The 16,168-nt window shown below is 39.3% G+C and overlaps 1 protein-coding gene across 1 annotated transcript in view; it reads right to left on the bottom strand.

Annotated features, from left to right (window-relative positions):
* LOC139415203 (estrogen-related receptor gamma-like) overlaps window positions 1-10,387 on the bottom strand; it is a 33,881-nt gene extending 23,494 nt beyond the window's left edge. The window contains exon 1 of the mRNA XM_071163103.1: window positions 10,063-10,387. Coding sequence (XP_071019204.1) covers window positions 10,063-10,118 — 56 coding nt within the window. The 5' untranslated portion in view covers window positions 10,119-10,387. The remainder of the gene's footprint in view (window positions 1-10,062) is intronic.
* Window positions 10,388-16,168: the final 5,781 nt, after the last annotated feature.

Raw genomic sequence — 16,168 nt, 5'->3', positions numbered from 1 at the left:
CGACTTACCTTATGAAGGTGCTTAACTGGCTTTGCAGGCATGGTTCCCTTGCGCGCGCTGAATACATTTAATTAAACCACTGGAAAACTTCCTACTTGCTGGCCAATTTTCTCGTGGAGTTTTCATTCAATAGGGTTTTAGTCAATTTCATTTAAAGCCATCCCTTTAAATTTGGTATACCTTGAATTTTCTCACTAGAATATATGGAGAGAATGGTTCAGAATATTAGGAATCAATGAAAGAAAGCCATATAAAAAAACACACATTTATCTCCTTTTTAGCACCAATTGGTAGATTTAAAAATACTTAGATCTTGTATATGTTTTAGGGTTAGGAAAGTATTTATAAGTATTTATGAATAAATAAAAAAATAGTTTGGAGAACCTTTACGCACAAATTATAGTGGTGAATCAAAAATAGTGGTTTGACTCATCCTGTAAATTGCCATATTCAATTGTTACATCCATTAAATATTGGAAGGTGAAAAAAAGTCTGCATGTCCCAAATTATTGCACAACTTTAGCCTAATATGATCTACTAATGCTAGCGACCCCCAGGAACAACTGCACGGACATGGCATAGGAAAGCAAGGTAAATGGAACAGCGCAGAATGTAGGCTACGAAATGAAGGAAATTAACAATAAAGTGACACTTATAAATGCTTGTGGCTATTACTGATGGTGGCTCCCGATAGTGGCAAATATTCACATGATAGAAAATCCAGGGCATATATAATTATAACATTTGAATGTATTCAGCCCTACAGAAGCCTATATCTTGGGTCTCCTAACCACTCTTATAGAAATGGTAGATTATCAGATACTCAACAAGAAGGTCTGATTTTATTATTACTAAAACAGGATCCATGTGGTAAATATAAAGATCCAGTCCATTTTAAAAAATTGTCAGCCTCTTACACTTCAGTGTGGTGATGCAATAATTATAGCAAAATGCATAGCGCATAGAACTAAAAAAGGCATTGTCAGATATTATTCATCCTAATCAGACAGTTTTTTTACATGGATGATGCATTGGAGATAATATAAGACAAGTACTGGAAAAAATAGAACACTATGAAAAATCTGTAGCCGATTTTGAAAAGGCTTTTGATAAAGTACGACTGGAATTTCTATATAAATGCCTAGAATCTTTCAATTTTGCAGAATCTCATAAAATGGGTTAAAGTTATGTATAGTAACCCTAGGTGTAAAATAGTAAATAATGTCTACTTCTCAGAAAGTATTAAACCGTCAAGAGGAGTAAAACAAGGTTGTCCACTATCGGCATATATATTTATTATGGCCATTGAAATGTTAGCTATTAAAATCAGATCCAACAACAATATTAAGGGGTTAGAAATGCAGGGCTTAAAAACAAAAAGGTGTCATTGTACGCTGGTGATTCACGTTTTATTTTAAATCCACAATTTGGATTCCTCCACAGCTTCATAGAGGATCTAGATATTTTTTCTAACCTCTCTGGATTACAAACAAATTATTATAAGTGATATTGGATCACAAAAAATTACAACTTTTACATTACTGTGTAGTTTACCAATAAAATTGTCTGATGGTGATGTGGACATACTCGGTATACATATTCCGAAAGAAAAAAAATCTCACAACAATAAATGTTTATAGAAAGTTAGCAAAACAGATAAGATCTTGCTGCCATGGAAAGGAAAAGACCTGTCTATTTGTGGAAAAATCCCCCTGATTAACTCCTTAGTTATATCACAGTTGACCTGTTTGCTTATGGTCTTGCTTACACCTAGCGAAATATTTTCAGGTGTTCGATTGTGTTCATGTCCGGGCCACTCAAGGACGTTCAGAAACTTGTCCCGAAGCCACTTCTGCGTTGTCTTGGCTGTATGCTTAGGATCGTTGTCCTGTTGAAAGGTCAACCTTTGCCCCAATCTGAGGTCCTGTGCGCTCTGGAGCAGGTTTTTATTAAGGATCTTTCTGTACTTTTCTCCATTCATCTTTCCCTCAATCTTGAGTAGTCTCCCAGTCCCTGCCACTGAAAAACATCCCCACAGCATGATGCTGCCACCGCCATGCTTCATCGTAGGGATGGTGCCAGGTTTCCTCCAGACGTGACGCTTGGCATTCAGGTCATAGAGTTCAATCTTGGTTTCATCAGACCAGAGAATCTTGTTTCTCATGGTTTTAGAGTCTTTTAGGTGCCTTTTGCCATGAGCCTTTTACTGAGGAGTGGCTTCCGTCTGGCCACTTTACCATAAACACCTGAATAGTGGTGTGCTGCAGAGATGGTTGTCCTTCTGAAAGGTTCTCCCATCTCCACAGAGGAACTATGCAGCTCTGTCAAAGTGACCATCAGGTTCTTGGTCACCTCCCTGACCAAGGCCCTTCTCCCCCGATTTCTCAGTTTGGCCGTGCAGACAGCTCTGGATCAATGGAAACAGGATGCACCCGAGCTCAATTTCAAGTCTCATAACAAAGGGCCTGAATACTTATGTAAATAAGGTATTTCATAATACCAGCTGACTGCTTCTTCCCTAAATAGTTATTGCATAGTTTGGAGCTGTGCTTTGGGTCATTGTCCTATTGTAGGAGGAAATTGGCTACAATTAAGCGCCGTCCACAGGGTATGGCATGACGTTGCAAAATAGAGTGACAGCCTTCCTTCTTCAAAGCTATGAATCATATAGGTGAAGACTTTACCACTACGTTCTTTTGGTGGTTGACAATAAATAAAAATGTGGATTGGATTAATGACATCTATTATAATCAGAGATTCGTGAATGATACTGGGGATGCAGTAAAGGGGTTCTCTGACCAATTATCCGCCACCTCCCTCATGACCTGGTAAAATAGACTGACTCTCTTTATGTTAATTGGCAGAAAAGGGCAGGGTATGTAGAATGATTGGGGTTCATTGCTGTATGTTTATTTTTTGATAACACAGCTCCAGACGGATCAGTGAATTCTCTATTTCTGCTTTTTGTGACTGCTATATTTAGCTGGAAAATGGCTGTGCTTATTGTGGTTTTGTGGAGACCTAACATAATTGTTTGTAGTGCTTTCGCTGAAAAGCCTATTTGAAATCGGACACTTTGGTGGGATTAACAACAAGATTAACTTTAAAATGATATAAAACACATGTATGTTTTAGGAATTGTAATTATGAGATTTCTGTGGTTTGAATTTGGCGCCCTCTATTTTCACTGGTAGTTGTCATATTGATCCCGGTAGTGGGATTGCTGCCATAACAAGTTAACCACATTAGCTCACGATTTAGCAGAGAACTCAGGGGTGGATAAGTCTCTAACAAATTGTTTTGACAGTGTGTTTGAGAAATGGAAAAATGTCATAATCACTGTGTTGTGGGCAACTTTCACCTGTATGAGTGTTTTGGTTCTGTGTGGATGTTATTTGATTCCGTGTGTGAGAGGTTTGATCACCAGGACTCTGGAGAAGTCAATGACGCAACAGATGGTGAGGTACGGACCGATTCCGAGCATCAGTGGGATGACGAATACAGGCCTCCAGGCCTAGGAGATGGCGCCGTTTCTTTTAACGGATATAGGCCTATAACAGTCATTGATGAATATTGAATGTACATACAAGTATTGCTTTGGATTATCCTTGTATACAATTGATGTATGAGGGTGTATTATTTAGTCATTAAGGGTGGATTGTTGGTGGAATTTATACGTTTAAATGAATGAACAGAATGTTCCACCCTGAAACTATATAATTGTATGGAATTGATTAGAATCAATGAAATACATTAGAATCATCCACTTATTATTGATGTGTGTAGTCTGTCAGTAAAATTATAATAAATTGTGTGTGTAGTTTTAGTCAGAATTAGTGTATCTGTACAATATGTCTCTATAGTATCTTAAACACAGACTGTCTGAGCAACATTTGGTGCAGACCTTGGTTAGGGGCCAATGAGAGATTTGGAAAGGGCAGTGAGTGCTTCTCACGGTCCCTAATCTTTGTCGGCTGGGTATTGATACAGTATGTGCGTAGGATACCTAATGTATGTGCATATGAATTCCGTTTGTGTGCAAAAGTATGTGCGTAAGGAGCTAGTATAAAATGAATGTTTTTGTACAATGAACTTGCGTGCCAGTGAATAAACATTTTGACTATTTTAGCTGGTCCTCTGTCGGTTTCATTCAACCAGTATCCTACAAATTATGGGTTGCAGACTGAGTAGTATAATTGATTTCGTTATGAACATTGAGAACATTATTCTCGTGACAAGATCCCTTTTGCCCTGTACAAATCTCCCACTTTACCCCCACCAAAGCACCCCCAGACTGTCACATTGTCAAGCATGGTTGAGGCAGATGACGTCAAGCACTCCTCCAGCATCTTTTATTTTTTCTGCGTCTCACGAAAGTTCTTCTTTGTGATACGAATACCTCAGATTCGTCTGTCCATAACACTTTTTTCCCAATGAAGCTGCCAGTTGAGGACTTGTGAGGCGTCTGTTTCTCAAACTAGACACTCTAATGTACTTGTCCTCTTGCTCAGTTGTGCACCGGGGCCTCCCACTCCTCTTTCTATTCTGGTAAGAGACAGTTTGCGCTGTTCTGTGAAGGGGAGTAGTACATAGCATTGTGCGAGATCTTGAATTCTTGGCAATTTCTCACATGGAATAGCCTTAATTTCTCAGAACAAGAATAGACTGAAGAGTTTCAGAAGAAAGGTCTTTGTTTTTTGCCATTTTCAGCCTGTAATCGAACCCACAAATGCTGATGCTCCAGATACTCAACTAGTCTAAAAAAAGGCCAGATTAGCCTTTTTTAAATGATAAACTTGGTTTAGCTAACACAATGTGCCATTGGAAGACAGGAGTGATGATTGCTGATAATGGGCCTCTATTGGCCTATGTAGATATTCTATAAATGACTCAGCCGTTTCATCTGTTATTTCATAGTTTGTCTTCACTCTTATTCTACAATGTAGAAAATAGTAAAAATAAAGAAAAACCATTGAATGAGTAGGTGTCCAAACGTTTGACTGGTACTAATATATATATATATAGTTGAAGTTTACATACACTTAGGTTGGAGTCATTAAACTTGTTTTTCAACCACTCCACACATTTCTTGTTAACAAACTATAGTTTTGGCAGGTCAGTTAGGACATCTACTTTCTGCACGACAAGTAATTTTTCCAACAATTGTTTACAGACAGATTATTTCACTAAATCACAATTCCAGTGGGTCAGAAGTTTACATACACTAAGTTGACTGTGCCTTTAAACAGCTTGGAAAATTCCAGAAAATTACGTCATGGCTTTAGTAGCTTCTGAGAGCTAATTGACAATATTTGAGTCAATTGGAGGTGTACCTGTGGATGTATTTCAAGGCCTATCTTCAAACTCAGTGTCTCTTTGCTTGACATCATGGGAAAATCAAAAGAAATCAGCCAAGACCTCAGAAAAAATTGTAGATCCACAAGTCCTTGGGAGCAATTTCCAAATGCCTGAAGGTACCACGTTCATCTGTACAAACAGTAGTACGCAAGTATAAACACCATGGGACCACGCAGCCATCATACCGCTCAGGAAGGAGACGGGTTCTGTCTCCTAGAGATGAACGTACTTTGGTGTGAAAAGTGCAAATCCATCCCAGGACAACAGCAAATGACCTTGTGAAGATGCTGAAGGAAACAGGTACAAAAGTATCTATTTCCACAGTAAAACAAGTCCTATATCGACATAACCTGAAAGGCCGCTCGAAGGAAGAAGCCACTGCTCCAAAACCGCCGGGAAAAAGCCAGACTATGGTTTGCAACTGCACATGGGGACAAAGATCGTACTTTTTGGAGAGATTTCCTGTGGTCTGATGAAACAAAAATAGAACAGTTTGGCCATAATCACCATCGTTTTGTTTGGAGGAAAAAGGGGGATGCTTGCAAGCCGAAGAACACCATCGCAACCGTGAAGCACAGGGGTGGCAGCATCATGTTGTGGGGGTGCTTTGCTGCAGGAGGAACTGGTGCACTTCACAAAATAGATGGCATCATAGGGGAGGAAAATTATGAGGATATATTGAAGCAACATCAAGACATCAGTCAGGAAGTTAAAGCTTGGTTGCAAATGGCTCTTCCAAATGGACAATGACCCCAAGCATACTTCCAAAGTTGTGGCAAAATGGCTTAAGGACAACAAAGTCAAGGTATTGGAGTGGCCATCACAAAGCCCTAACCTCAATCCTATAGAAAATTTGTGGGCAGAACTGAAAAAGCATGCGCGAGCAAGGAGGCCTACAAACCTGACTTAGTCACACCAGCTCTGTCAGGAGGAATGGGCGAAAATTCACCCAACTTATTGTGAAAAGCTTGTGGAAGGCTACCCAAAATGTTTGACCCAAGTTAAACAATTTAAAGGCAATGCTACCATATACTAATTGAATGTATGTAAACTTCTGACGGAATGTGATGAAAGAAATAAAAGCTGAAATAAATCATTTTCTCTACTATTATTCTGACATGTCACATTCTTTAAATAAAGTGGTGATCCTAATTGACCTAAAACAGGGAATTTTTACTAGGACTAAATGTCAGGAATTGTGAAAAACTGAGTTTAAATGTATTTGGCTAAGGTGTATGTAAACTTCCGACTTCAACTGTATGTGTGATATATAGAGATAGATATATATATATATATATATTTACAAAAATATATATTGGGGATTGGAAATGATGCAGACAATTACATTGATGGAAGCTACAATCTGCAATATTTTAAAGCTGATCTACCCTCTAATTTTAGTTTTACAAAATATATAAATATAACTTCAAAGGGCTCCTTTACTAGGGTACCAATGCATGTTCGTCCACTAACAGCATATTTTCAGCCTCCAAACAGTGGTGAATGGAAAGAGACATAATTTACACAAAACGTGTAGTCCTAATGACATTTGGCAATTGGTATTAGGCTATAATTTATGCGTCCACTGTTTTTCGTGAGTCTTCGTATCGGCCACCCATCTCTGCCTTGGCAAAATGCCAGTGTTCTTGTCGAACCACATCGCATTTTGGTGCGTAGGCTATACCACCCGTTTTCAAGTCCATTCACATATTTTTCATGCCTCTGACATGCGGTAATGATAAATTATAGTATAATAACTAACAGTTTTCTTGACATTTTGTTTTGTTTTACTTTCACCCCTGGTTTGCTTCAATATGACTGGTTTCACCTTCGTCTCCAGGGATCGCGAAGAAAAATAATCTAAAACAATTGGTATATGAATTTACAATCCCCTTCTCCAAACGGATTACTAATTTTCCCAGCTCTTGTCAATAGCTCTTATCAATGCATAAATTACAGTGAAAGGAGAATGGTATTATTTATATCGGAAAAAAAGATAGATGCTTTTTCCAAATGGAACCGGCAGGTTCGCTCAACCTTATTCATGTTTTCCTCGCGCTTAAAAACTGGTGGAATAATTATGGAATTAAATCAAGGTCAGAATACGGCTTTATCTGTCGACACACCTCCATATCTGTGATCTCCATCGCAAATGAATAGCTGGTGAATATGCTATTCTCATGCTGAAGTATGCATAGAGAGAAAAGTGCATAAAAAGGGAATTACGTTCCATTTACTCGCATTTAACTCGGGTCGGAATTTCCCCATAATGCATTAGCATTACAGTGGAATGGTAAAACATGGTGTGGTATCTAAACCTGACAGATCTATAATCTATAGCTCTTCAAAAAAGCTAATCGCGCAGTTCCCATAGACTCTGGGTGTAAATCACAGACTCGGAGGAACATTATAAAGCAACAGGCTGTGTGTGAGTGTGCTCGTATCCAAAACAACTCTAGTTGCACCTTGGAAACAAAGAGCAAAATGCAGCGTGAAACGACTGACGGTCAGACTGAAAGATGGGAGCAGACAGATAGAGAGAATGTGAAAAACAGAAAGGGAGAGAAAGAAAGGGCTCAATCGCTGGGCCATTAACCCGGGGTGTGTAGAAAGAAAGGAAGAAGCAACGAGAGGAGGCAACACTCACTCTCAAATGAGCAGTCACAATACAGACGATGACCAAAAGGACAAGAGAGCCGGGGACACACAGACACAGGGAAGGAAAAAGAGGTAGAGTGAGGGAATGTGTCAAATTGTTTGCAGGACTAAAAGGCAGGTAGAAAAACCATACATTCAAGTCTCATTTAAATTATTATTTGGGTATATTTTGTTTTTGTGCCCATTCGTTTAGTAGTCCGTTTTGAAAAAAAATATATAACACGTACCTAAAAGATTATCAAAGATGTCAAGTATTGGTAGATGTGGATTTAGGTTACTCTAGCTATGCATCCTCCTTAACTTGCTCATTTAGCCTCTAACCCCCTTGTCAGTGATTTGGGTCAAAGGAGTCTTGTGCATGGTGATTCCTAATGGGCCAATAGGAGATGAGGTATCAGGCCAGAGTTGAAACACTAGCATCACTGATGACTCTTAGTTTAAGTGTGTAAAGGGCTTGGGTCAAATCAGTTGGTGCTGGAGATGTTGGGTTAAACCAGTTAAGGGCTGGACCTGTTGGGTCAAAAATTCTTATTTACAATGACAGCCTATGTCTCGACAGACTGGGGAAGGGGATAAACATGGTAACACTTCTCCTATACCTGTATATTATATATGCCATTTAGCAGACACTTTTATCCAAAGTGACTTACAATCATGCGTGCAAACAGTTTATGTATGGGTGGTCCCGGGAATCGAACACACTATCCTGACGTTGCAAGCGCCATGTTCTATTAAAGATGCACTATGCAGAAATCACTCCATTTCCTGGTTGCAAAAAAATTGAATAGTTCACTTAATTTCAGTTTCAGAACAGATCTACTGCTTCTTAAACTTGCTTTCAATGAGAAAGAAATGTGTGTTATGTATCTGTCAATGTGAATTTGGTCGGGTCACCCAAGAAGATATATATTGCAGCTTTAACTGAGCTACAGAGGACCACATATTTTCACTATCAACAACACATAGTTACACAAAACATAAAAGCGTCTCTGTTTCTGCATCCTCTACTCACCCCTCCTCCATCTCCCTCTCTCTCTCTCTGTCACTCTTCCTCAATGTCTAATATCCTGTTATCCTCCGGTTAGGGTCTGAGCTGTTGTCTAGTTCTGTATTATCACAGGGTTAACAGGATTTGCTTTTCAGTGTTGCAACAAATAGCTAATAACACCAACCTACAGAAGCGTACCTCTCTCTGCAGTGTTAATGCTTCACACAACACAATGCAGATTGATAACAAACATGTAAACAAAATGATAATGGTAACTCATTTAACAATTATGAATGATCAATTAAGTAACCTGTTACAGGGAGTAAGAAAAAGATTCAATTTGGACAGTTGTGTTATTTTTCCACTTGTACAATGTTGGAATATTCAGTGATAAAAACAAGTTCAAGAGTACACAGTAGTATAAAAAAATTGTGGCAAAAGCCATCACAACTGTAAGTACAGTCTTCAGTGCACCAGCATACTAGTGGAACGACAGTAGACTAGAGTCTGCAGCAGTTTATGAACCCTTACTGATCCTCACTGCTCTGCATGGGGTAAGATACCACACATTTCGCTGCTTTCCTCACCTCATCTCTCTCTACTTCCTAATCTTCTTTCATGGCCACTTCCAACTCTCCCTTTTCACACCCTGTTGCTCTTCTCCCTCCCACCCACCTTCTATTTCCCTCTCAGACCTAGTCCCTCAGCTCAGGTATGTGGGTTTCATCCGTCAAAGTTATCCTCTCATTCAGACACTCTTTTTCAGTAAAAATCCAAGAGGTACACTTGTTCCCTAAATAACTACATATGACAGCCCACTACCTTTGTTTCACACAGATGTGCTTGTACTGACATAGAAGACGCCACCACACTAAATAGCAAATAAAAACACCCAAAGTAAGGTCTTCATTTGAGAACGAGACAGCAAGTCGTAGTACACATGCACACTGTTCAATGCTTACCATTACCTAAATAACATCACTGTGCTAACTTTCTTTACACTCCACCGACAGTTTGTATACATACAGAATATGGATCAGAATAGTCCATGTACTTACTCAGTGTCAGGGTGATAGGTGAAACACTCAGGGAGGTACAGCTCTACTAAATCCATGTGCTCTTTGACACCATACTCTGAGGAGCAACGATCCCTGTCAGCTTCCTCTTTCTTTCTTTAGTTGGTCTGTGTCTCCCTATAACTCTCTTTCTCTGTGTCTCTACCAATCTCTGTTTCTCTCTTATACACACACTTTCACTGGAGCAACAGTCTCTCTCTCGCTCCCTCTCTGTTTCTGTGTGTCTCTGTCTCTATTTCTCATGCGCTCACTGACTTCCCTCTAGCAGCAGTGTTGACACTCCAGCCAGTGAGGTCTTAACTGTTGTGGCTCGCTCTATGATAGAGCACTCTAAGCTAGGGCTGGCCCTCATGAATATCCAGGAACTATTTTGCATGCCCCTCCCCCTGTACCACAATGTCGGCATTTGATTGGCCACCGTCTACTCCAATGAGAGCCGGCCAGACTCTAAATCGGAATTTCTGGTAAGGATCTCTCTCTTTTCCTAATAAAAACATTTTCCATTAGTACATTACAGCCTGGGAGGCTAGCAATTTAAATTAATTGTTGCATTTGAATAGAGTTGCAGTTGAGATGTGTGTGTGTGTGTGCTCGTGCGTATTTGCAGGGTTGGGGGGTAACCAATTACATGTAATCAGTTACATATAATCTGATTTAAAAGAAAATGTAATCAGTTACATTACCAGCATAAATATTGTAATCAGTTTACAGATACTTTTGAAAAATGTGGTTATTATATCTTGGATTATTTTTAAATTGAGAAAGCATACTTGCAATTTTTTTTTACCTTTGTTTTCTAAATGACATTGAATTCAGCGTTGAAAAAAGGCACAAGTTTAAGTTTCTTCCACCTGAATGAGTCTGACCACAAGTCAGAGACCACTATGATGACAAACCAAATGCATTTGATGGGTCCTTTTTGTCTTCTAATGCCTCTTAATGGGAAAGTAAAACTGAAAGTAATCAGATTACGTTACTGAGTTTGGGTAATCCAAAAGTTACATTACTGACTATAATTTTGGACAGGTAACTACCCACTTGGCACTGGTTGAATCAACATTGTTTCAACGTCATTGCAATTAAATTACATTGAACCAACTTGGAATAGACGTTGAATTGACGTCTGTGCCCAGTAACTGTATCGGATTACATTTAGAAAGTAACCTACTCATCCCTGCCTGTTTGTAGTGAGGCCAGTGAGTTCTGAAAGCTTTTGTCCTACTGTGATGATACCTGATCCTTAAGGACATTCTATACATACATCTATCTAGGTTGTGTCGATGTCATACTGAACAACAGGTGCCACAGCACTCCCTCCAACCACCCCTACCCCCAAACAAACACACACAAACACACATGCACGTTGATTTCCTTTATTTAAAAGCCCTGATTGACATAAATTAAGTAACAATGATGCAAGCCTCTCTAACTGTGTAACTCACAGATCCCCTGGCACCAAACCTGGATCTGTCACTAAAATGTGCCTAATCAGAAGCTCTGACCTCTCCCTGACTGACACACACACACACACACACACACACACACACACACACACACACACACACACATATATGCACACGCACACACACACACGCTGGAGTGTGACTCTGGGCAACTTGCCACCTCTGGCACACGAGCAGGTATCAAAGAGGAGCAACAATGTTCAAGGGGTGAAAAGCGGTGTTAGAATTCCCACTGGAGCACACTGACTTGATGTGAAAAATAAGACCAGCAACACATTACTATGCCTGCATGCTTACAGCATACTTTGAAGACACTCCACTCATGTCTTCTCTACAAGGTACATATTTTAATTTTCTTTCCTTTACTAAAGAACTCAGGACCCTCTTTAGTCCTCAGCATGTCCCAGCTGAGTCTTAGGAAATCTCTGATCATTGGATGGTGAATCACTTAAAAGAGAGATTGCCTGCGATCAGCCAGCGGCCAAATCACCCCACAAAGCCTCTCAGATGGATTACTGTATCAGAAAGGCTTAGAGGAAAGAATATAGAGAGAGGAATACAAAAACGCACACAAAACCACAGAAAGGGAGAGAAGAGAGAGAAAGAAAGAGGGGTAAAAAGAGAGACAGATGGAGAAAAGAGAGGAAGAGGTGGAGCGCATGTCCAGATTACAACGGCTGTTTCCAATTGTCTTTTCTAATTTCATTAGCTGGTCATCTAACACAAAGGAAGGTGATGCAGGGGTGAACAGTAAGTGTGCATACAGTATGGGTTTCTGTGGTCTTGATATCAAATCAGTGGAAACGGACACTTCAGAGTCAAATCTAGGTAGTCTGAGTAGTGTGCCGTGTTTTGAAGTGAACCTCGCCCCCCCCCCCTCTCTCTTTTTCATACGCACATGCTGTACAACACACAATATCATGTTCTGAAGCGACCCCTGGAAAAACAAACTTAAGCAAGGAGAAATCGCTTTGCTTATCTGCTTTTTGCTAATCCCCAAACACCAGACTCCATGGAGTGGTTCTTATCACACAGCTAATGAGCTCCACATTAAACACCTCACTCACACATGACGCATAAAACACCTCACAAAACACGCACACAATGTACAGTGGGGATCAGAATTATTGCGTCCCTTGATAAAGATAAGCCAATAAAGACCTGTAAAATAAATAACACGAATAATGAGCTGTATTGTATGCTCAAAACATTTTAAAAATACATATTTTTATACCTAATACAATTTCTCAGAGAAAGATTTTGTTTAGCAAGTAATACAAAAAAAATATTGGATCCCCTGTTTTCAATTCTCCAGCCCCCTCCCCTTGTGAGGATAACAACACTGAGCCTTTTCCTAAAATACCTGTATTTTATGATATTGGACACATTTGGCTGGATCTTAGACCATTCCTCCATACAGAATCTTTCCAGATCCTTGATATCCTTCGTCTGCACTTATGGACTGCCCTCTCAATTCAAACCACAGGTTTTCATGTCCAGAGACCAAGATGGCCATTGCAAAATGTTGATTTTTTTGGTCAATTAATAATTTCTTCATGGATTTTGATGTGTGCTTGGGGTTATTGTCCTGCTGGAAGATCTATTTGCAGCCAACTTTCAGCCTCCTGGCAGAGACAACCAGGTTTTGGCTGAAATGTCCTGGTCCTTGGTAAAGTTCATGATTGTGCAACTGATCTTAACAAAGTCCCCAGGACCAGTGGAAGCAAAATAGCCTCATGACATCAAAGATCCACCACCATATTTTACAGTAGGGATTATGTATTTTCTACATGTAACGGTTTTGACTTGAGGTTATTATTTATAGGGGTGCCAGGTAGGTTGTGCCTACCAGAAAAAACATTGGTTTCTCCTTTTGGTTTGGGAGGGAATGAGTCCCATCTGGTCCGTCAAGTCTACACTTGGTACAAAGGACTAATGGAAAAGTCAGGATGGAAATTAACTTTTCATAAACCCTTAACATTGGAAAGAACTTCAAAAACAACTGTTTTCTTTTGCGTGGGTTGTATTACCAACAAATGATTACACACACATATAATAATATAACACAATGAGTTCTGATTCCTCCAGAAATGTCATGTACCTCGGGCTTAAACATTTTTTTTTTTTAAATCCAGCCAGGTAAAGGAGTTCAGGGAACTTAAGTGACCTTTGTCACGCAATGTTTGTCCGTTCATTCAAGTGTAGCGTAAACCCAGTATTAATCATACAACCAATAACAATTATTTTACCACACAACTTTAAAGAGTATCAACTCTTACTAAGTCCTCAACTACAACTAACTACATAAATCATCACAGTATACATCACATCAAAACAAATGAAATACCGTATACAAAAAGGTTGTAGTCAGTCAGACAATCCAATCCATCAACAGATCTCCAGCGGAGAAAGGCCACGAAGAACGGAGAGGTGTAGTCCACGGACGCAAAGAGTGGATCCGATCCTGGGTAAACTCTATTAGGCTACAAAACAAACGGAATAGAGACGCTTTGACACTGAGTGTTGAGCACATCCTCATTCACGTCTCCATCACAACCCCACTTTTGCGCAGCTTGATGCTGGCTATTTAATTGGGAATTAAAGGGAAAGCGCCCTATTGGAAGCAGAAGCACTATTTAATTGGGAATTAAAGGGAAAGCGCCCTATTGGAAGGAGAAGCACTGAGACGGTTCAGAAAAATTCTGGGCCGTCACACAATGCATTGTCCTTTCGAAATGTCAAACCCACTGCTGATGTGGCCAAAGACCTCTATTTTCGTGTCATATGACCATAGTGTCAAAATATCTGTGTCTGTGTTCAGTGCTGCTATCATATACAATCACCAAATCTCAACCTAATCCCCAACGTACATGTAACACAGGGAAATGATCTTCAATAAACCCTTTAGGAAGAATATGGCTTATGTATGAGAAGTTCCCCTAATAGATTTTAGTAGCTGTTACTACCAATATATTCTTTATAGCCTTATTCGTTCGGTCGTACACTTTGGCTAATTCAGGTACAAAGCCATAAACAAATGTAATAAGGAGAGGAGAGCAAATATGACTTATTCGATCAATGAAGTCGTTGTTTGAGCAAGATTGACATTTTCTATGGCACAAAGCAGTCATGCTGGGATGGAATACCATAACAGTGAGACAGACACACAAGAGCAGGGCCACAGTGGCGTCTTGTTAGCCACTTGAGTTTAATATCACAGGAAATGAGTTTGTCCGCTCTAATGACAATACCTGCATCACCTTACCAGACCGTTCCTATTCACTTTGTAATTTCAAGACACTCATTTATTTTAATGCATTTCTGAAAAAAAACATATGAAACAAACCCGGGGTACTGTTCTGTATTTGGTGCCCTAAGCTTAATGTCATTTTTCATGAGCCTCATGAAAATGTATGTCCAGCATATTAAATAGATTGGCTTTTTCAAGGAAGATTGACAAGACTTTTGGGGAATCTATTAAAATAAAGGTCCCACTTTCTCATGTTCGATAAGCTCTCTACCCAGAGGTCGATGCTATGTAGCCTACCTTCTCAAAGCTCTGAAAAGGAGAGACCTGTAACACAAAACTAAGCAGTCAGCATTGACCATAGTATGGATTACTTCTGTTTTTCTCAATCTGAGAGAGTGGGGGAAGCAACCCTCAAACCTCACACAATAAAAAACGGCAGAGTAAATTTGACTTTAATTGAAGAAGATTTAACTCTGCTACAGTTAACATTTGGTCCCAGTCTAAAAATAGTAAAACATACTCTGGCAACAGAGTTATTTTTTTAGAGTTGTATCTGCTCATATTTAGTGTTGATATTTAACTCTGTGTCATTGGGTTTCACTCTGTACGGTATTAATGGAAAATAACCCTGTGACTTTTTTAACTCTCTGCAGTGTTGATCAGTATTCTAGAGTTAGTTATTTAGGGTAACATTTACTCTCACAATATAATCACAATAGTTATTTAAACTCCTATTGAGACAAACTCAACACTATTTTGGGGATTTATACAGTTCCATTTGAGGTGTAACATCTCATTTACATATTTCTGTGTCATATTATGGTGGTTTACAATATGACATCCAGTCACTATTTTATCCATTTCAGAGGGAGGCTATCCAGCAATCACCCAGGACTTACACTCAGAATGCATGTCAGAAGAGATATGAGAGAACAGATGTTTCAGACTACCCAGTACATCATGTAAACTAGAACAGTCTTTTCAGTAAAGGTTCCAATAAATCCAACCACTTATTAAGCTTAGTTTAGTTAAGAAAATGTATGTTACATATCATTGTGTTGCATAAGATCAAAAACAATCAATGTACATGTGAAAACACAGATATTGAAACAAACCATTTTTAAAAATCTACCTGAAACAGAGCATGCTGGGAAATATGACAATGATGTCCCTCCCACATATGTGGACACTCCATAGTTTTAACTCCCTGTCTCTGGTTACTCTTAATGGAGTTAAAAGTACTCCCTCCCATTCAACTCCAGTTATCAACACTAACTCCAGTGGGGTCAATTTAACTCTATTTGTTTTTACTCAGTGATTTCAACTCACCTTGATTTACTGTACTCCCTTCCCAATCCCAGCACCCTCTCTATAG

This window comes from Oncorhynchus clarkii, chromosome 8, assembly GCF_045791955.1.
Source record: "Oncorhynchus clarkii lewisi isolate Uvic-CL-2024 chromosome 8, UVic_Ocla_1.0, whole genome shotgun sequence".
NCBI lineage: Eukaryota > Metazoa > Chordata > Actinopteri > Salmoniformes > Salmonidae > Oncorhynchus > Oncorhynchus clarkii.
Note: the sequence above shows the minus strand (reverse complement) of the source record. Positions and strands in the feature narration are given on the sequence as shown.